The sequence below is a fragment of the Vidua macroura genome, chromosome 7 (assembly GCF_024509145.1).
Source record: "Vidua macroura isolate BioBank_ID:100142 chromosome 7, ASM2450914v1, whole genome shotgun sequence".
Taxonomy (NCBI): domain Eukaryota; kingdom Metazoa; phylum Chordata; class Aves; order Passeriformes; family Viduidae; genus Vidua; species Vidua macroura.
The window spans coordinates 3,551,625-3,571,510 of record NC_071577.1 but is presented as its reverse complement, the minus strand read 5'-3'; the positions used below and the strand labels follow the sequence as shown (position 1 = coordinate 3,571,510).

At 51.6% G+C, this 19,886-nt stretch overlaps 1 protein-coding gene and 1 long non-coding RNA gene across 3 annotated transcripts in view; both read left to right on the top strand.

Annotated features, from left to right (window-relative positions):
* Positions 1 to 19,886, top strand: part of LOC128809697 (uncharacterized) — a 60,809-nt gene that overhangs the window by 16,670 nt on the left and 24,253 nt on the right. The window contains exons 1-6 of one of the 2 annotated variants that reach the window (XM_053981878.1): positions 17,810 to 17,999; positions 18,127 to 18,401; positions 18,664 to 18,728; positions 18,838 to 18,987; positions 19,172 to 19,320; positions 19,558 to 19,705. In XM_053981878.1, the coding sequence (XP_053837853.1) occupies positions 18,224 to 18,401; positions 18,664 to 18,728; positions 18,838 to 18,987; positions 19,172 to 19,320; positions 19,558 to 19,705 (690 nt within the window). In that variant the 5' untranslated portion in view covers positions 17,810 to 17,999; positions 18,127 to 18,223. Of the gene's footprint in view, positions 1 to 17,809; positions 18,000 to 18,126; positions 18,402 to 18,663; positions 18,729 to 18,837; positions 18,988 to 19,171; positions 19,321 to 19,557; positions 19,706 to 19,886 lie in introns of those variants that run through there. The other variant, XM_053981877.1, reaches the window with a different exon arrangement.
* On the top strand, positions 5,886 to 16,528 carry LOC128809699 (uncharacterized). Its single transcript, XR_008437825.1, has 3 exons — positions 5,886 to 5,936; positions 12,035 to 12,121; positions 13,452 to 16,528. It is a non-coding gene; the product is annotated as an uncharacterized LOC128809699 (long non-coding RNA).

Genomic DNA, 19,886 nt, shown 5'->3' with positions numbered 1-19,886 from the left:
GGGAATAGCTACCAACACAGGCGAGATCCTCAGTGGTCCGGACGATGGGGATCCGTCTGTCGTGTCGGGGAAGTCTTCCAAGTTCTGGTGGACTCGGGGGTCCAGTTATAGTCCACAGAGGAAAGAGGGGGGAACAAGTGGAACAATGAAAGTCCATTGTAATCGCCACGAGGGAACAAGTGAGTCCACAGAAACCACCAAAGCAAGACGAATACAATGAAGAATAAGTCCATTGAAATTACTGAAGGGAAACAGGTCATGTCATTAGTGGTCAGACCACCAATTTCTCCTCCTGCCTATAGTAGGGGTCTCAGTCTCAGTCCTTGGGAGGAGAGTTCTCATTCTTTCTTTGTCACGGTGGTAAGGAGGCAGATGAGGTGTCTTCAATGAAGGACCACGGGAGTCACCCCAAAAGTTCATTCTGCTTAAGGAACGGAGATCAGAAGCAGGCCGCGCATCAGGCTGTCCCGTGCTGGCTCCATGTCAGGTCTTTGCCAAGTCCTTGCCAACTCCTTGCCAAGTTCTTGTCAGGCCTTGTTCGGAACAGCGAGCATGACGGTTCAGTGGTTGCACCTGCACTGTGTCCTGTTCTAAGCCGGAAAGTGCAGTGGGGGAAGGGATTCTTTCTCGTGGCAATTGGAAGGCAGAATGGAGAACGAGGGGCTTCAGACGGCCTCTTATAACATCTCCCACAACGTATCAAACGGCCTTTCCTGACCATGCATCCTCTATACAGGTCACTATTTAAAACTGTTTTAATTTTTAAACCTACCGGAGTTTTAGTAGTCAGGGGTCCTTGTCTGCTCCTGGATGAACAGTCTGGGCAGCGGAGCCCACTCTTCCAGGAATGCCCTGGGGTCGCCCCAAGGGGGTCCACAACCTGGGCTGGTCTCACAGCAGAGCAGAGTCTCCTCCTGGCTGGCTCGCCAACTGAATCATTAAAACCAAAAATCACAGACAAAAATGCTCTAACTGCTCAAAGCTAGAAAGTGGTATGTTTGTGACACCGGCAGGCAGCACCGTGGGGATGGTCCCCGAAATGCGTGACCGCGCCGCACAAGGATTTCTGCCTTCTGTTTATTTCCCAAAATAATACATATGTGCAACCGCAGCACCTCCCATCCCTGCTTTGTATTAAAATGAGGTTATTAGTCCTTCGTGCGTGCGTAGTTCTTCTCTTGAATTGGGTCGGTGGTCTCAAATTGGGCCAGTGGTCCCAGGGAGGAAGTCAGGAAGGTCTTCATCAGGTCTCTGTGACCCTCTAGCATGATCCAAGGCCCCCTGCTTCGTGATGGACTGACATAGGGTCCAGCTGCTGGGCATTGTTCTACTGGTTTCAATATGTTCCTGTTCACTTTCTCCACTTCCTTCTACAAATGAGCTTGTAATAGAACAATTAGCTTTAGCTTAAGCATCTAATCATCATTAACCTATCGCTGGTGTCTCTAACTTCAATATGAATTGGTTCTAACCATCAGCTGAAATCTTAACCCTTTAAAATCAGGATTCACAGGCAGATCCAATTCTAGTGCCAAGTTAGAGCGTATCAATACCCCCGGCTAGATAAACATGCACAGCCCAACATCCCCAGGGCCGCTCCTCCCATTCCCCCACTGGAAGGGAAGAGGCAGAGCCAGCCCCACCCTCTGTGGGATCCCAGGTGGAGCTGACACCTCTCCTGATATCCCCCAAGCCGTGGAAGGCCCAGGCTAGGAAACAGGGACATTTCCTGGCACAAATGACCACGAGATATCCCCATCACCATGAGCCACCCCCCAAGACAAGGCGCAAGTAACCCTCTGAAAGCCCAGAACAAAGGGTCTGTCACATTGAAATATACTCCAACAATGATCCCGAATCCATCCTGGTATGGATAAGGCAGGGATGTCTGGGTTCCAGAACCCCCTGTGACGCCGTAACAGCAGATAAAACGTCCGGCTTGCCAAGCACTCAAAAGTAGGTACTTGTAACTTTGCTAACAGGATGTGATTTCAACTATTACCTACCAGAAGCTGTGTTACAGAGCCTACACGTCAACTTTTCTCCAACTGAAAGGAACATTACCATGCTCCAAAAACTGTTGGAACATCCTGGCCTGCACAAAGTGCTACAACAGCAGAAGAAGACAAGTCAGAAGACACTGATCAGTGTCCATCAGAATACAGAAAAGGCACGTTATGTCCTAGAAGAAATGAAGAGGGATGGAGAGAATCACGGGCAGGAAAACTTGCTTGGATGGTCCCCAAGTGCCACAGGCTTTTCCAACCTAAGCTACATCCTGCAGTTGTGATACTGGCACTAACTGGGATTGGGTTTGTGTCAATAATTGCAGTGGATGTAAGAGTGTGGTACCTACTCCAGCAATCATGAAAACAAACTTGTCCAGAAATACAAAGGTTGAAGGAAGGAAAAGCAATGTGGGTTTTGGGTGTTTTTTTTGGTTTGTTTTTTTTTTTTTGGTTTTTTTGGTTTTTTTTCCAGAACCAGATGCTGTGTTTTTGTTCATAGATACCACTTGGTTTTAACATTTTGATAAAAGAACTGATTGGCTCCAACACTGAGCCAAGAGCCACCACAGGGACTGACTCAGAGAGGTGGGTATTGGCTTTATGCGGCGCTGGCTACGTGGGGGATTGCTCATCTGTGAGAAATGGATTTGTAAAGGATTCTCAGAAGCTGGCTGAAAGCTCACACAGTCTTGTACATCTGTATGCAAACTCTGAGATAAGGTGTGCTGACTTAGGGAGGCCATGGAATCGAGATGACATTGTTGAGAGAGAGATTGAACTAGAAACAAGTTTCAGAAGGTGGCCTTGCAAAAAGACCAGCTATTTTGAGAACTAGAACTGTGAAAGATGCATTGTAGCAAGATCACATGGGGTAAAATAATAGGTGATTGGTGTTCGGAGTATTAGCAGCATTGTGTGACAAAAGCTAATAGGCTGAAAAACATTTCTAAGGTATTGCAAGCAGGAAATAGGGTGGCTTCTTAGAGAATGGCGTTAAGCTTTACATCTCTTATGTCTCACCCTTCTACAAGACTGGTAATGGAATAAAATCTTTGAAAAAGCCTCCCAGTTGCCCCGTCTCTGTACAGCTACGATTTCCCAACACTCCTCCTAACACACACACTCAGCACATTGCACAGCACAATACATGGTTACATTTTGTGCAAATTTATTACATTCCTTGGTTAGGAGTGGTTATACAAATTATTTCTCAGAAGTCATTCATATCATTAGCATACGTGATGGAAAATTCAGTGTACTCTGGTGGTGCCACTGAGGAAGGCTCCGAGTCTTCCACAGGGCTCACTGCCATGAAGGCCGACAGTCTCATTCTGTCTGCACTTATCACCTTTCTTTCTGAAGCACGCACAGTCCTTTGTTGGCTGCTCCAATTGTATCAACATGTTCTGTTCCTCTGATCTTAACAAGGAACCTTCCGTTTCTCTTAGCTTCAAATGGCTAAAGTGCATCTTGTTCCTTAGGCTTCTGCTTAATATTTGCTGACCCTTTGTCATGGTTGGACGTTGGCGCAATGCCTGTGCACCCATGCAAAGATATTTTTCCAAATGAATGCTGTGAGATGCGACTAGAAACAGAGCAGAGCAGGCTCGAGCCTAGAAATAAAGAAAAAAACTTTATTAACCTACAACTAGAATAAAAGACACCCACAGAATTCAGAATGGAAACCTTCCAAAACATTCCTCCTCCCCCCACCCAATTCCCACCAAAACACAGTGAGACAATGTGGCCAGCACATTTCTCTCTCTCTCAGGATTTTTTATTGAGGTGCACAGAGAGAAATTAAAGAGAAAACAATTTCTATTTCTGCTCCTTGTTTTTCTCTTGTGGAATGTTTTTGGAGAATTGTTTACCCAGATTGAGCGCTTGATTGGATCATGGTGGATTGTTTGGGCCTGACAGCCAATTGGATCCACCTGTGTCTGGGCTCTGGAGAACAGGGTCACGAGTTGTGAGTTAGTTAGATATGATAGTTAGAGAAAGTAGCATGTAGTATTTAGTATCCTCTTTTATATAGCATATTAATATATTATAACATAATTATAATAAAGCAATCATTCAGCATTCTGAAATGGAGTTAGACATCATCATTCTTCCCATTGGGTTCGCCGACATCTACAACAAGACAAAACCTTGGATTCCTGATCAAGTTACCAGCCCTCAGATAATCAATTCTCAGCCCATCACGGGAGAGAGGAGTCTCTCTTGTACCATAGACTCCCCCAGGAAACACAATTGCCACCTCTTGGGTTTCCGCGTCACACACGGCACCACCTGGAGAAAATCTGCCATCGTGACATCCTCCTTCCATGTCCAGTGCTCTCAGCACCGTGCATGATGGACCGAGACTGCTCACAGGGTTCCTTTGAAGGACGCTTTGCCAAGGAGCAAAGAACAACAGTTTCTCTTTTTGGGACAACAGTGCCCCCCATTTTCTCCTCCCCTGGGGCCAAGGGTCTCGAGAACAGAGATCTTCTTCTTCCCTGAAGACTGAGGGCACCACCACACCCTCCTCATCTTCCTCTCCACTCCTGCCACTCCCTTGGCATCACTGCAGCAGGTCACTCACACTCCAGCCCTGGCAGTCACTGCAGCCGGTCACTCCCTTGGCTCAAGCCATGACATCCCCCTAAAATGCAGTCTGTGTTGCAGGAGAAATTGCTTCTGTCTATGGCTATACAAGAGAAGTCCAGCCAAGAAAGTGTAAGCCTGCCTATCTTTGTCTTCATTCTCTTAATTTTCTCTTGAACATTTCTAGTGAAGGCAAGTTTTCAGCAGCTCTAAGTGTTTACAAACTAATGAGTAAGTAAATAAACTCAGCATTCACATGCTTTTTATTTCCAAAGTGAAGTGGTGCTTTTTTGTCTGCTGAAGAGAAGAAAATGTCTTCCCATGGTGTTCTGAGATCTCATCGTGGGAAGCAGTGCCACAGCTGACTCTTGCTGTAGCATTAGTTTAGGCTGGATATTAGGAAAAAGTTCTTTACAGAGAAAGGGTTGTCCAGCCCTGGAACAGACTGCCCAAGGCAGTGGTGGCACCCCCATCTCAGGGTGAGGATTTAAAAGCTGTGTGGATGTGGCACTTGAGGACATGAATTAGTGGTGGAATTGGTTCCAACCCAAATAATTCTATGATTTTACATTTAGCAGAGAATGTTTACCATTAGACCTGGAATCTCAGACATTCCCACAGCAGTAATCCAGATGGAGATGTGTAGTTAGCAGCATGAGTAGGGAAGACCTCTGAGGAGGGGAAGATGGTCTTTAGAATCATGGTATTTGAAACTTTGGAGACTTAGACTTGGATGTTTCTTTGATTGCCAGCTCATGGAAATATTATCTTTGGGATCTGTTTCACTGTTTTCAGAGTAATAGTATAAGAGAAAAAAAAAAAACAAACAGAAAGCAAGAAAACAGAACACTGCTAGAGAACAAAATCTGCTCTGTATGATTGCTTAACTTTGCTAACTTGTGGCAGCTTGAGTATTTCCCTTAATCAGAGAGAGCTGATAGGAATGGACAAGAAAAACCAGATCCTTCCATATCTGTGGGCATGAACATTGCTGTCCACAAATAAGTGTTTAGGTTAAGACTACCCAGAGACAAGCAGCGTTGGATAAGAAGTCAAAGAAATACCAAAAACATCTCCTTGGTACTGGAAGCAAAAGTGTCTTGAGAAGGAAAATGGAATAGCATTCTACTAATAGTAATTTGCATGTTAGTTCATTTACTTGTACTAAAAACGATGCCAGTCACGTGCAGCCCTGCCTCCCTGGGAGGATGGAGCACTGGGGGGAGTTGGGGTGTGGTAATTAGCCAAGTTTTCCTGGGTCTCCAGACTGATCCCATTGCTCCGTGTTCTCCTTCTGCTTCTAGGATGGTGCATCGATTTAGACAACTGGATGCAAAGGTACTTCTGACCCAGATTGCTCTGGGGAATGTGATTCTCTCTGGTAAAGCAGGGGGTGTGCCTTGGCAAGGAAAATGAGCCTCCCAGAGTCGTGTGCAGTCTTTGTCACTGTCACCAGGACCCCATTTTAATTGGCCTTTTTTGCCGTGCTCTTTTGATTCCATACATAGGAGTGTGTAGGACGTGTAGTGATTAGGAGAAGAGGGAATGGTTTTGAACTTAGAGCAGGATTAGATGGGATAATGGGATGAAATTCTTGGCTGTGAGAGTGGGGAGGCCCTGGCACAGGGTGCCCAGAGAAGCTGTGACTGCCCCTGGTGTGGTAGATAGGGACAGGCGAACGGAAGATCTCGGGATGTGACGGAAAGCTAGACCCTTCCCCCCTTCTTCCTGCTATAGTTAATCAATTACCCCTAAAGCATGCAGCCCCTCCTAAACCCAGTAGTTTTCCACTCCTTACTAACCCCAACCAGACCCACCATCCCCTTCTGACGTAGCGAAGCCCCCTTGACTATTTAACCCCATGAGATAAGATAATAAACGCCATTTGACCATCCACCACATTGGTGTCTGTGCATGTCTGTGGCCCGAGTGACCTGGGGGAGGCCAGGTTGCCGTGCTGTGTCTTGAACCAGGTCGCCAGCCTTCTCATCAGAAGGCGACATATGGTGCCGAAACCCTCGGGTAGCGGGAATCTCCTGGACAAGAGACAGCGGCCAGAACGGCCAAGCCGATTCTAGGCGGGGGAGACGTCCCCGGACCAGCGAACCACATGGAGGCCATCGCGAAGGTCGTAAGTTCGATTTATAAGCAGTGGGGAATTAAGTGTAAGCTCAAGGATTTTTACCTCGCTATTGCGAGACTCCTTGAACTCGGGACGATTGAACGTCCCGTGGATATATTACACCCGGAGGTGTGGGGGAGATGTACAGCCGCGTTAGCTGAGGATACAAAGACCTCAGGCAGCGGAAAAAGCCTCAAGGCTTGGGGAAAAGTCGAGCGGGCTCTGCGCGAAGCGTTAGAGGAGCAAGAAACATGGAGCGCGGCGAGCGCATGTTTATTAGCCACACCCAAACTGGGGGTAGGAGCGGCAACGCAAACCGCCCCAGACAGCGAGGTACCCGGGAGCGGGGACCCGGGGGGATCGGGCGCGTTCCCCCCCTCCCCGAGCCCGAGCCCAACCCCCCCCGCGGGACCTCCCGAAAAACCCGCGGACCCCCTGTCCGTTCCTTCACCACGGATCGGCGACTCGGCGCCGGGGGCGCGACAGCGCGCGCAGTCCGTTTGGGAGAAATTGGCTAGGGAAGCCAGAGACGCGGAGAGACGAGCGGCGCCGCCGCCACCGCCGCCCTATCCCGCCAAACATGGCGCCAGCGACCCAGAAGATGGGCGGGGCGCGCATGCTCCCTGCGGGAAGACCCCAAATACCCGGATTCTCGCTAGTGCGCAGCCGCGAGGAAAGGAGGAGGAGGGGGGCGGCAGAGAGCGCATGCCCAATCAGGAGTCATGCTCAACGCCGCTACCATCTAAGGGAGAGACCTCCCCCTGCGGGCGGCAGGGCAAGCCCAGGGGGCGGGAACGGCACCACCCCCGAAGGGAGGGGGAGGGACGGGGCCGGAGCTGCACGAAAAGGCACCGGGACCCGGAAACGCGCTGGCACTCGACTTCCGGCTCTGAGTCGAGCTCCATCAGCTCCGACAGCTCGGGAGAGCTGACGGATGCTGATGGGGACTCAGAAACGGAAAAAGCGGAGCTGACGCGGTTTGAAACAAAACCGAATAAAGCCTTAAGCCACATCGAAAGGCAATCACAATGCGAACCAGCCCAGTTTACCGACTGGGCTAGAATAAAGATAGCTTGTGCAAAATGGACTCCCTCAAGGGCAGTAAAAGCCTTCCTGGTGAGGATCACCGGACCAGAGGGAAACCAACAACGGGTATATAATCTGGCAAACCCCAAAGGGCAGCCATGCCCAGTGCTGGACATCAAGGACTGCTTCTTTTCAATACCCCTGCACGCTGAGGACAAGGAACGGTTCGCCTTTTCCATCGTGTTCCCGAACGGCGAGCGACCTAACCTCCGCTTCCAATGGAAGGTATTACCGCAAGGTCTCGTGGACAGCCCGACCATATGCCAAATCACCGTGGACAAAGCACTGGTGCCAGTCCAACAGTCCTACCCCGCTGCGACCATCGTTCAATACATGGATGACATCCTCGTTGATGCACCATCGACGAGCCAGGTGGATCACCTGGTGACCGCGATCACGGAAACTCTCCAGGCCAATGGCTTTGAGATCGCGAACACGAAGATCAAGAGAGGACCCTGCGTGACCTTCCTGGGAGTGGGGATCATGGACTCCCACGTGACGCCTCCCAAGGTAAAGGTCCGCCGAGACATCAAGACGCTCCATGACGTGCAGCGCCTTGTGGGTTCTCTGCAGTGGCTCCGCAACATCATCCTGGTTCCACCCGAGGTCATGGAACCCCTATATGACCTCCTGAAAGGAAAGCACCCCTGGGACCCCAAGGAACTGACGCCGCAAGCAGCAAGCTCCCTCAACTTCATCGAGCACCAGATGTCTACTGGCACGCTTGCCAGGTGGGACCCAGATGCGCCACTCGATCTGTACGTCCACTTCACACAAAAGGGAGGAGTGGGAGCACTAGCCCAAGGACCTTCCGAAAAGTCCCGGCCAATCCAATGGGTGGTTCTCGGAAGACCAACTCGTGCGTTTTCCCCGGGAGTTGAATGCATCGCCAACCTCATCATGAAAGGTAGGAGACTCGCTCTGAGACACCTGGGAACCGAGCCGACAAGAATCCACCTCCCCTTTCGCAAGCGGCCAACCACGGAGTCGACCTCAATATCGGAGCACCTGGCCCTTGCTCTCACCGGCTTCGGAGGAGAAATCTCCTACGCCACCAGGCCACCTTGGACTCAGCTGCTGACCATCGTCGATATAGACATGCCGCCAAAGGTCATGGACCGACCGCAGCCGGGACCGACGGTCTTCACGGACGCTTCCTCCACGACTTCTACTGCAGCGGCAGTGTGGCAGGAAGGAGAGCAATGGCATTGCGTCAAAACAAGTGACCCCACACTGTCAGTGCAACAACTGGAAGCAGCAGCAGTGGTCTTGGCGTGCGGACTCTTCCAAGACGAACACCTCAACATCGTAACAGACTCTATATTCGTGGCAGAGCTTTGCCTGGCCATGTCAGGACCAGGCGTGTCAACGTCAGCAGCGGCCTCAATGCTGGAGGAGGCACTCTCCTCGCGACGGGGCACCGTGTCTGTCATCCACGTCAACAGCCACAACCCAGTCAAAGGCTTCTTCCAGACCGGCAATGACAAAGCAGACGCCGCAGCAAAGGGAGTGTGGACGCTGCAGGAAGCTCGGCAGCTGCACGAGTCGCTCCACATCGGAGCCAAAGCACTGGCGAAGAGATGCGGGATCTCGACCGTGGACGCAAAACATGTAGTGGCCACTTGCCCTCACTGCCAGAAGTCGCCCCTGTGGACCAGTGGGGTCAACCCAAGAGGTCTCAAGGCCTCGGAAATCTGGCAGTCGGACTTCACCTTATGTCAACTGCTAAAGCCCCCAGCATGGATTGCAGTGACAGTGGACACTTACAGCGGAGCGATCGTAGCCACACAGCACCCCAAAGCTAACTCTAAGGCCACGATGCAGCACTGGCTGACAGCTATGGCATGGCTTGGTATCCCCAAGCAAATCAAAACTGACAACGATTCCAATTTCATTTCCAAACCAGTGCAAGAATTCGCCTCGAAATGGGGCATCACCTTAGTACAAGGTATCCCATATAACAGTACCAGGCAAGCCATAGTTGAGCGAGCAAACCAGACCCTGAAAGCTAAGCTAGAAGTATTGGCAAAGGCAGAGGGCTTTACCAGTTCCGTTCCCCCAGGAGACCAAACGCGTATACTGACAACAGCTTTGCTAGCACTGAATCAGTTCCCTAGAGGAGATGAGGCAGACAGTCCGGTTCGAAAGCACTGGGCCACTCGAGCCCTAGAGGAGGGCCCGCAGGTTGTAATCAAAAACGAACTGGGCGAATGGGAACGGGGCTGGAGACTGGTACTCACGGGACGGGGGTATGCGGCGGTTAAAAAAGAGGGCAAGATCAAGTGGTGCCCACTTAAGTCAATCAAGCCAGACCTTCAGAATGAGACTAACGAGAATTGCGAGTTTCTCTTTACAGGACGTGCTCGTGGGTCGTCCCCGTAATGCGTACATCCCGGCTCCAGAGAAAAGCGACGAACCACCAAAACGCCAGACAGCACCCAAGAATCCTACACCATTCTAATTGTTCCTAGGGTCCTGTACCACTCAGACGAGGAGGTGTACCACATCTTCGAGGAGCTCAAAGAAAGAGAGACAGGGAAACCCAACAGAGCTGGTTCGAGTCCTGGTTCAATCAATCACCATGGCTCACCACTCTAATTTCCACCCTAGTAGGTCCGCTAGCGATACTGCTTTTAACCTTCACATTCGGACCTTGCCTGCTAAACAGGCTGGTCTCATTTGTTCAAGCTCGCCTAGAACGGGCCAACATCCTGTTCATAGGCCGGCAACAAATGCTGTGAGCCAAAAACCGAGGACACTGCCAGTCGCAGAGGTTCTCTAAACTTCCCTTGCGAAAATTACTCAGGTTTACCAAAAAACCCCTTTTCCCTTATCACATTACAACTTTATACCTCACCTTAGTGCCTATGTTTATAACTACCTCATTCATTAGTAAAAAAGGGGGGGGGAGATGTGGTAGATAGGGACAGGCGAACGGAAGATCTCGGGATGTGATGGAAAGCTAGACCCTTCCCCCCTTCTTCCTGCTATAGTTAATCAATTACCCCTAAAGCATGCAGCCCCTCCTAAACCCAGTAGTTTTCCACTCCTTACTAACCCCAACCAGACCCACCATCCCCTTCTGACATAGCGAAGCCCCCTTGACTATTTAACCCCATGAGATAAGATAATAAACGCCATTTGACCATCCACCACATTGGTGTCTGTGCATGTCTGTGGCCCGAGTGACCTGGGGGAGGCCGGGTTGCCGTGCTGTGTCTTGAACCAGGTCGCCAGCCTTCTCATCAGAAGGCGACACCCTGGATCCCTGGAAGTGTCCAAAGCCAGATTGGATGGGGTTGGAGCAGCCTGTGTTCCTGCCCACAGCAGGGGTGGAACACAATGAGCTGTAAGGTCCCTTCCAAGCCACAAGAGCTTCATATTGTGCAGGAAAATGAAACAAAGACACTTGCTTAGCACTGGAGGAGTGTTTCTCAGTATTCCTTGTGGGATGGAATAAAATAGAAGGAATTTCCATCTTAAACTGCAACATTCAGCTGTCTTAACAGGTCCATGAAACACCAGTGGGAAGAAGGGGTGTCACATACTTGACATGTCCCCATCCCAAAGGTGTCTGTCAAGTTTAGCTTCCGGTGCTGTTGGCATGGGGTAATTAAGCAATATAAAGCTACCAATCTACCAGAGAGCACATGATGAGAATTGCCATACAAATAATCTTTTTATGACTGTGATGTTAAAATGGGTATGTGTGTTCACAATGGGTATTTTCTGAGGCTTGACTATCTTTTTGGCCTCTGAAGTGGGGAGTGGCTTTGGTATGAAGCACAGACTTTTTGAGAAACTCACAGGTGAAAAGACCCACATATACTTCAGAGTATTTTTTTTTGGTTGCTGTCAAATAATTTAGATTGCAAAATAATAGGTTGCTTCCCAGACTGAAAGGGAAGTGGTGAGTGAGTCTGTGGCTAGTGATGCTTCTCTTGAAACTGAAAGGAGATCTGCTAACCTTAATTCTCTTCTGAAAAGAAATACCCATCTCTTGCTCCTCTGTTCTGCTAACTGCTGGTTAACTCGCTGCAATACAGAGGCATCGGGGCTCGCTGTATTAATTGCCCTGATGAACACTGTCATTGGGAGTGTCCTCTCGAGCACTCTTGCATTTGGTGTAATACTTGAAGAGGCAATTACTTGTTACCTTCATTACTCATTAGCATTGCTTTCCTTCAGCTAGATGGACTTTACAAAAATAACCTCTTTTTTTTTTAAGCTCTCTGATTTGAAAGGCCTTCTGAAAGAGATTTCCAGTAAAATTAAATGAGTGCAGCTGAAATTCAAGAGCAGCTACTGGAGCAGGGTAAGCCGTCTTTAAATCCATTCTCTGCCTTGAAAAAGTTACCAGCATTTGTGGTGTTAAATTGGTGTGTCTTTGAAAGAAGAGCTAGTATTAATTGCTGATGGTTGTATTCATATTGTCTGATACTGGGGAAGAAAGGAGACCCGAATTGTCTTCCTCATTTGTGTTTTTCTTTCTGAAAAATACAGGTTTCCATCTGGGCTTTCCATCAGTTTTTGGCACTGTTTAAAACACTTTGTTTTGCTCGCTTGCCTCTGAATAACTGTGACTAACCCAAGGTTATTTTAGTTGTCTTTCTGTTGGAGGGCCTCTAGAAAATGAGGAGCTGCTGTGCTGGATCCTTTACCCTTGGTACCTTCTAACTCTGAAGAGCAGGCAACCCAAATAGAAAAGACACAAGTGAGGGCAGGAGTAAGGTTTATTTTTCCACTATCAAAGTGGGGCATTAGGCTGGACCACTGTAGCCTTCTTGTACAATAAGCTGCAGTGTGAGGAGCTGACCCAAAGTCTCAGGTGCAGCTGAGTGTCTGGTCATCAGCCTTGTGTCCTTTTGCCTCCAGTTTCAAGAAAGAATTGGCTTGGATCCCACAGAGGGATGTGAAAGTCAGACAGAATACTGATGGATGCAGAGAACGCTGCCATCTTTAGAGACAGCAGGCTAAGAAGTGTAACTGTTGAATGGGATAATCTGGAACAACTTGATCAGCCTGGACATTACGGCCTGGCTCCTTCTTCCACAGAGTGGTTTTGTCCAAGAGAACTTAAACCTGTGCCAAACATTCCCCACTCAGCTCACTGTTTTCCTGGGAGAACTGAATATTCACTTGACCTAAGTTCCATGTAGTCATGAATGACTTGCAACCACCTAATAAAATCTACAGAGATCACCAGTTCCTGGGCTGGTTCTAGGATGTGCTGGACTCCCAAGTTGCCTAAAAAAAAGGCTGTAGAATAGTGGAACTCTGGAGGCCATTTAGTCCAGTGCTGCTCAAACAGTGCCAGCACAGATCAAAGGGAGCTGCAGTGTGGCTGGCAAACAGGTTGTAATTAGATACAGTGGGGCAGCCTGGGACAAGGGACAGCAGTTCATGATGGAGCTTGTGGAAAGGCACCTCTCATGAAAGATGATAGTGCCTTCAGAAGAATCCTAGAATCCCAGAATGGTTTGGGCTGGAAGGGGCTTTAAAGCTCATTCAGTTCTACCCTCTGCTATGTCCACCCTCCCCTGGACAAGGCATCCAGTCACGTGAGCTGATGTTGAGAGGATGAAAGCAAAGCCTTGAGGTGGGCTGGGAGCTCTACTCTCCAATTCTTTCTGTTGCTCACACAGGTACCAGTTCATGAAGAAAAATTGCTCGGAGCTGGCAGTAACCCCCAAGCAGATGGTAACGGAGGCACCAGAGTATCAATGTCTCGGCAGGAGTCAGCAGGATTTTCTTGCTATTTTTATTTTTGTTGATCAAACAGCCCTTTCTGCTTGTTGCAAGGTTGTGGTGAAACAGGAGATGATTGCTTATCTCCTGACATGATTCCTGCATTCCCCAAACTCTTCTCATCTGCCCTAATGTCCACTGGCAGCAATTAGTCCTTGTAAGCTGCTGTTGCAAAACACTCCTATTTCCAAGAGTTCTGCTGCTGTTGCCAAAATCCCTTTGCTTTTACACTTCACTCAAAGGGACCCGTGCATGGGTTTCCTTCAAGCACTAATTGCGCGTCTGAATGAATCCATCTCCCTTCCTGTTCTGTCCTGCAGTAGCTGGATCTTGCTTGTTCCTTGCACGGGCTGTCTGTCAGACCTGCTGGGGTCTGGAAGGCTGGCATGCCAGAAAGCAATGGATTTCAGCATCATCCCCCCAAGGAAAGCCTTTGGTCCAGCCCTTCATCCCTATTTCAGACTGTACAGGAACATTGTGGACTTGTTCCCCCTCTACCTGGAGCCTTTCAGCAGTGCAGAAGTTCAGCTATTACAGCCCTGCATGGGAGAGACATTAATTCATCTAGGAAATGTTTCTAAAGGCTTTGTGGGCAATCCTTGCTTGGTTTCATTGATGAAAATTTGTATTCTGGGAATGTTTGAATTCATTTGACTTTTCCAATGTGTGTTTGCTGATGTTTGCAGCTGGAAATGGAGAAGAGATTGTTGGAACCTTTAAATAGAGCAGTGCTTGATATGGTGAGGTGGCGCTTTGTGCTTTCTGTCTAAAATAGCAGCTGAATTCTGTCACATTTTGTTTGGTATAACTGAGAGCACAGCCAACTGAAAGCACTACAAATAGCATTTATTTACATGGCAAAGCATTGTATCAACCTTCCTTCCCAGTGTCCAGGAATCATGGAATCATAGACTCACCAGAGGAAAGGACCTGCCAGGATGATGGAGTCCAAGCCCTGGCCCTGCACAGACACCCCAACAATCCCAGCCTGTGCATCCCTGAGAGCATTGTTCAAATGTTCCTTGGGCTCTGTCAGCCTGGGGCTGTGCCCATTCCCTGGGGGAGTCTGCTCAGTGCCCCAGCACCATCTGGGAGAAGAACCTTTTCCTAAAATCCCACCTGACCCTGCCCTGACACAGCTCCAGCTGCTCCCTCAGGTGCTGTCCCTGTCACAGAGAGCAGAGATTGGAGATGTCCTCTGGGAGGAAGCTGCCAGCCATGCTGAGACCTGCTCCCTCTCTTTCCTCCTCTTCTCCAAGCTGACCAAGCCAATTGACTTTAGCCGTGCCTCATACAGCTTCCCCTCCTGTCCCCTCATCATCTTCATTCCCCTCTTTGAATACTCTCTGCAGGCTTTGTATCCTTATGATATGTTCAGAGAGGTTGCTGCTCTTTTCTCCCTGTATCTCATGACCCAGCTGTACTGTATGCTGTGCATGACACCATCCTGGGGGCTCCAGCACTAACAAGAGCAGTGGTATTTGTTTACATGTGGAAACATTTCCTGCTGAAAAGTAAAGGGCTTTCACTGATTCACACGGCAGTTAGCTTGCACCATAAATTCTTGAGATAAGATTCCTTTCTGGAAGTTATTTTTCCCATATAATTTGTCTGCCTTGGATGTGAAAATTGTGCTATTTGTTCACTCCCTTCCTATATAAAACCTGTGGAATCCTTTAAACCCTTCAGGGAAATCCCAAGGACCCTGCCTTGTAAGAATATACCCTAGAGTCTCCACCTAGGCTTAAAGAGAAGACTTCTGCCATGGAGCCTTGCAACACCATGATCCACCCCAGTTCCTTTCCCCATATGTCCCAAATTCTTGTGGTTTTTCCTTTCCCTGTTTCCTCATTGGTTGTGGTATCCCTGGTGGCCAGCCCTGTCTTCCCTGTAGGCCAATGCCATCAGACCACTGGCCTCTGACCCCTACTTAACCTTGTGCAGAGCACAGGGCCAGGTCTTTGCCCCTGATCCCTTTGGCATGGTGGATGCAATAAACCTTCGCTGGAATACATCATAAACAGACCCTTCCTGTCTTTCCTCCGCTGAGCTGTGTGTGTGAGTGGATTTGAAATGGCTGTTCTTGTGGCCTCACTCAGAGCAGCTTCTGAAGGAGACGCTTCAAAGAAGGCTGCAGCATTTCTACCACCCTGCCACGTGGCAACAAAAACCTGCTGTGTGGTTCCCGAAGCTCTAGTGATCTGTTGTTGTGTGAATGTAGCAGTGAAACCATGTTCTGTAAGGCCTGAATTCTGGAGTCAGTCCGTGTCCAGTGCTGCACCCAGGGGCACCAGCCTGTGCCACACACGCTGCTGCAGCCAGAGGCCGCGCGGGCTCTTCTCCAGGCTCCCGTGGGCCCCAGCCGGGTGCCGATGGAGCCCCGGCCCGGCGGGGCTGCGGGGTGGCACCGCGGCTCCCCGGGCAGCAGCCGGCCCTCTGCCCCCTCCAGAGCCCGGCGCCAGCGGCTGCTGGCCGGGCCTCAGGGCTGTGCGGGCAGGGGAGGCCGGGGCTGGGCTGGCGGCCAGCCCGGGCCCTCGTGGCTGCCCAGGCCACAGTGCCGTGACCGAGGGTCCCCTGACACCGTGGGGAGGGCGGCCGTGTCTCCTCGAGCAGGGCTGTGGAGGTGCTGCTGTCCCGGCGGCTCTGGATCCCACAGAAACAGCACCGGAACACGCACGAGAACAGCAAGTCTGCGAGCACTTCCCCTGGCTGCTCCTTTAGTGTGTTCACAACACACTGAGAGACACAGAACACCACCTGCTTCTCCTCTAAGAGTTATCCCTTTCCTCTGCATTTCCCAATGCACCAGATATTAGCTGCTGGCTTTAGCTAGACACACAAACAGTGCTGCATTAAACTTTGGACTTGGCTGTTTTTCTGTTCCAGAATGCTTTAAAAATGCGCAGAAAAGTCCAGGGAGACATGACTGTGTCTCTGTCCTGTGAAAATCAATAGCTGTTGGTGCTTTTGTGTTGCTGCTAATCCCTTCTATGGAAAAAAAATCATTCCTGGAAGGAACAACATCATCTCATAGATACCAAGTGTTGCCAGCATTTGCTCCAGGTGCTCCCACCAAGAGCCCCTGCAGGGAGGAGCACAGCCCCCGATGCACGTGGGCTTTGGCTCCCTGTGGCACAGAAGCCCCCCAGGGGCACCGGTCTCTGGGGCAGGAGACGGGCACCAGCGCTGCCAGGGCTCGGGGGGTGGCAGGGCTGCTTGGGCGGGGACTCTGCCACACCTGCTGATGTCAGCGCTCCCCGGGCCCCAGGGCTCAGAGCAGCGTTCGTGCCCTGGCCCACACGTTCCTTGTCCCTGTCACAGCCGCGGGTTTAGGAGGGCCACCAGCCGGGACGTGTCCCAAGGAGGCCGTGGCAGCTTCCGTGGAAGGCCCCGTGCCCTTCCCAGCGCGGCTGCGTCGGCAGCCCTGGGGGCTCCTTGTGCTGCCCTGAGCCCGCAGAGCAGGGCAGGCTTTGCTGATGCTCTGAGCCGTTCCTAAAGATCCTGTGCGGGCTGCCCCGGACCGCGTCCTGCAGGGTGACCCGCTGCTGCCTGATCAACAGGTGCCCAGATAGAGAAATGTAGCCCCAGCAAAAGACAGGAAGACTCTCGTGCTGCTGAAATCCACGTGGGTTTATTGAGGACAGGTGGAAGGAGGAAGGAAGCAGGAACAGGAGCAGGGAGACAACCAGACGCAGAGGGAGACAGCTCCAAGAGCAACTGGGGAAGGATGGGCCAGGGTATAGAACTGGGGAGGGATGGGAGTGCTTAGGGTACAGACTGTCCAATGGGAAAAAGGCTTCAGGGATGAGCAGGGATGGGGTGACATAATCCGAAGCAATGAGGGAGAAGGGGAGGAGTGGTTTGTGGAGGGAAGCAATGGGGTTATGGAGAACAAGGAACTTTCTAGAACTTGGGGAGATGACAAGCATGAACTGACAGATGACAGATATGTGTTCATCTGCATGGGGAAGCAGGGAACTCTGGACACGTGTTCTACACAAATGAAGCCTCCCAGGGCATCCCTGAGCTGCTGTCCCCAGGGGCACATCCCAGAATCCTGTTGGGCTGTCTCAGACACTTGGGGTCAGGGATTCCTTCCAACCTGGGCCACTTTGGGTGGGCTGGGGGCGGCCCCAGGGCAGGTGACAGTGTTTCCAAGGGCCCTTTGTGACATGGTGCTGCACGTGGACACCGGGAAACGGGTGTCCAAGGGCCCTTTGTGACACGTGGTGACACAGCAGCTGGTGCTGCCAAGAGCACGCCACAGTGCTCAGAGCAGGCGACGGGACAGGACGGGACAGAGCAGTGCCGTGAGGAGCCCCCTCACAGCTCACTTGTTCGTGTCCGACCCGCAGCTTTTCTGAGGCGTTGTTCCTGCAGCTGACCTCGAGGCCACACCACAGCACTTGGTGACCCGTGGCCTTCCCGAGGCTTCTGTTCTGCAGGTGCCCTTGAGGGCAGAGGGTGGGACTTGGTGCCCTGGAGCTTTTCTGAGGCATCTCCCAGCCCTGCCGCCAGTGCCCTCGAGGCCAGACCACAATCCCTGACAGGAGTCTCCTGTCCTTGTGGCAGGAGCCCTTGAGACCAGAGGGCAGGGCTTGCTGTCCTGTAGCCTTCCTGAGGCTTCTCTCTGGAAGGTGCCTTCCAGACACGACTGCAGGACTTGTTGATGTGGAGATTTTCTGAGGGATCTCTCCTGCAAGTTCCCAAAAATCCAGTCACTGACATGGAGAAGAGACCCCCAAGAGTGCCCAAGCTGGCCTGGGTGGAGGAGGAGGAAGAAGGCCCTGGAGCTGCCCCAGCACAGGAGACCGAAAAGGTGGTGCCGTTCCATCCACCGCAGGAGGGTGAGTGGCAGAGCTGGGCCCCAGGGCTGGTGCCTGTGGCCACCTTTGCCCGATCCCATCCCATCCCATCCCATCCCATCCCATCCCATCCCATCCCATCCCATCCCCTGGGGACGTGCCTATGGAGACGAAGGAAGACGGGCCTTCTTCCATCCCCCTGGGGCATCCCAGGGCTGTCCCTGCCTGGGGAGAGCAGGGCTGGGCTGTGTTCTCCGGCCTCTCCCGCAGCCCCTCAGCTCTGGCTGTGCTCACTCCTTGCCAGGTGCAGCCCTGGACCACAAACAAGGGCAGGAATCCACCCGTGGCCGCTTCCGCAGAGCAGCGCAGGTACCTGCAGCCATCCCCACCTGGGCTGGGCCTGCTGTCACTGCTCAGCCCAGCACCGTGTGTGGAGCACTCCATGCAACATCCCTGGCTTCTTGCCCTTCTCCTACAGCTCGTTTGCAAATTCATCAGGAGCATTCGGCAGGAAGAGACCATCTCCAGGGGCACTGGGCTCAGAGATTACTCAGAGGTCCTCAAACATGAGTCCAGTGCTGCCCTGCTGGATTTGCTTGTGGAGAGGGGTGTTTTCAGACCAGAGCAAGTAAGCAGCCTGTGGCCAGGCTTCAATTCCCTCATGAGTCACATGGCTTCCCAAGCCACTAGTGTTGGTCCCTGTGAGCCTTTGAGGCCATCGCAGTGCGGTGGGAAGGCAAGCACTTCTCTGGGGACACTGGGAATGTTGCTCACTTCTGGCAGCTTTCCAAATTGCCCTGTGCCTTCTCCAGGTGCCTGCCATGGTGAGATACATCCACCAGTGGCTCACGGCCAATGATTCTGCTGAGCACAGGCTGGACAACACCCTGCTGCATCTCACCAAAGTGCAGCCAAATGACGCAGTAATGACACTCCTGCGTGTGGCCCCATCCTGTGACAGGTATGGGGCCCACCTGCCCAGAGGGCTCAGGGCTCCCCCCAGCCCATCGCCCTGTACAGCCTGTCCCAGGTGTCTGACCAACAGAGACTTCCAGGGCCCTCTGGCTGCTCCCTTTCCCAGCCCTGGCATGTCAGCCCCCCAAGCCTGCTGCCATGCTCCCTCGCTGCCCCTCAGGGGCCATGCCCAGGCCACGGTGCTGTTCCTGAGACCCCCTGAGACAGAGCTCTAACCCCACAGAGCTGCCATGGCCATGTGGAAGACCATCATGTGCTCACCCAGGACTGCGGAGCTGGTGCAGCTGATTCTCCTGGATGTGCTGGGGAGCTGGCCAGAGTACAGCACGTGCACCTCTGATGGGGACAAAACGGGTGTCTTTGCCCTGGCTGTGAGTTTCTGCCAGTGGCCTTTGCTGGCCCCAAGGCCGCCTCTCCAGCAGCTCTCCTTCCTCCTTCCCCCACTGCATCTGCCTGCCTCAGGCGCTGCCCTGAAACCTGGCCTAGGGGCAGCTGCAGGGCCACCGGTCCCGCTGCTCCCCCTGTGTCTCTCTGGGCCTCTCCCTGCCACGC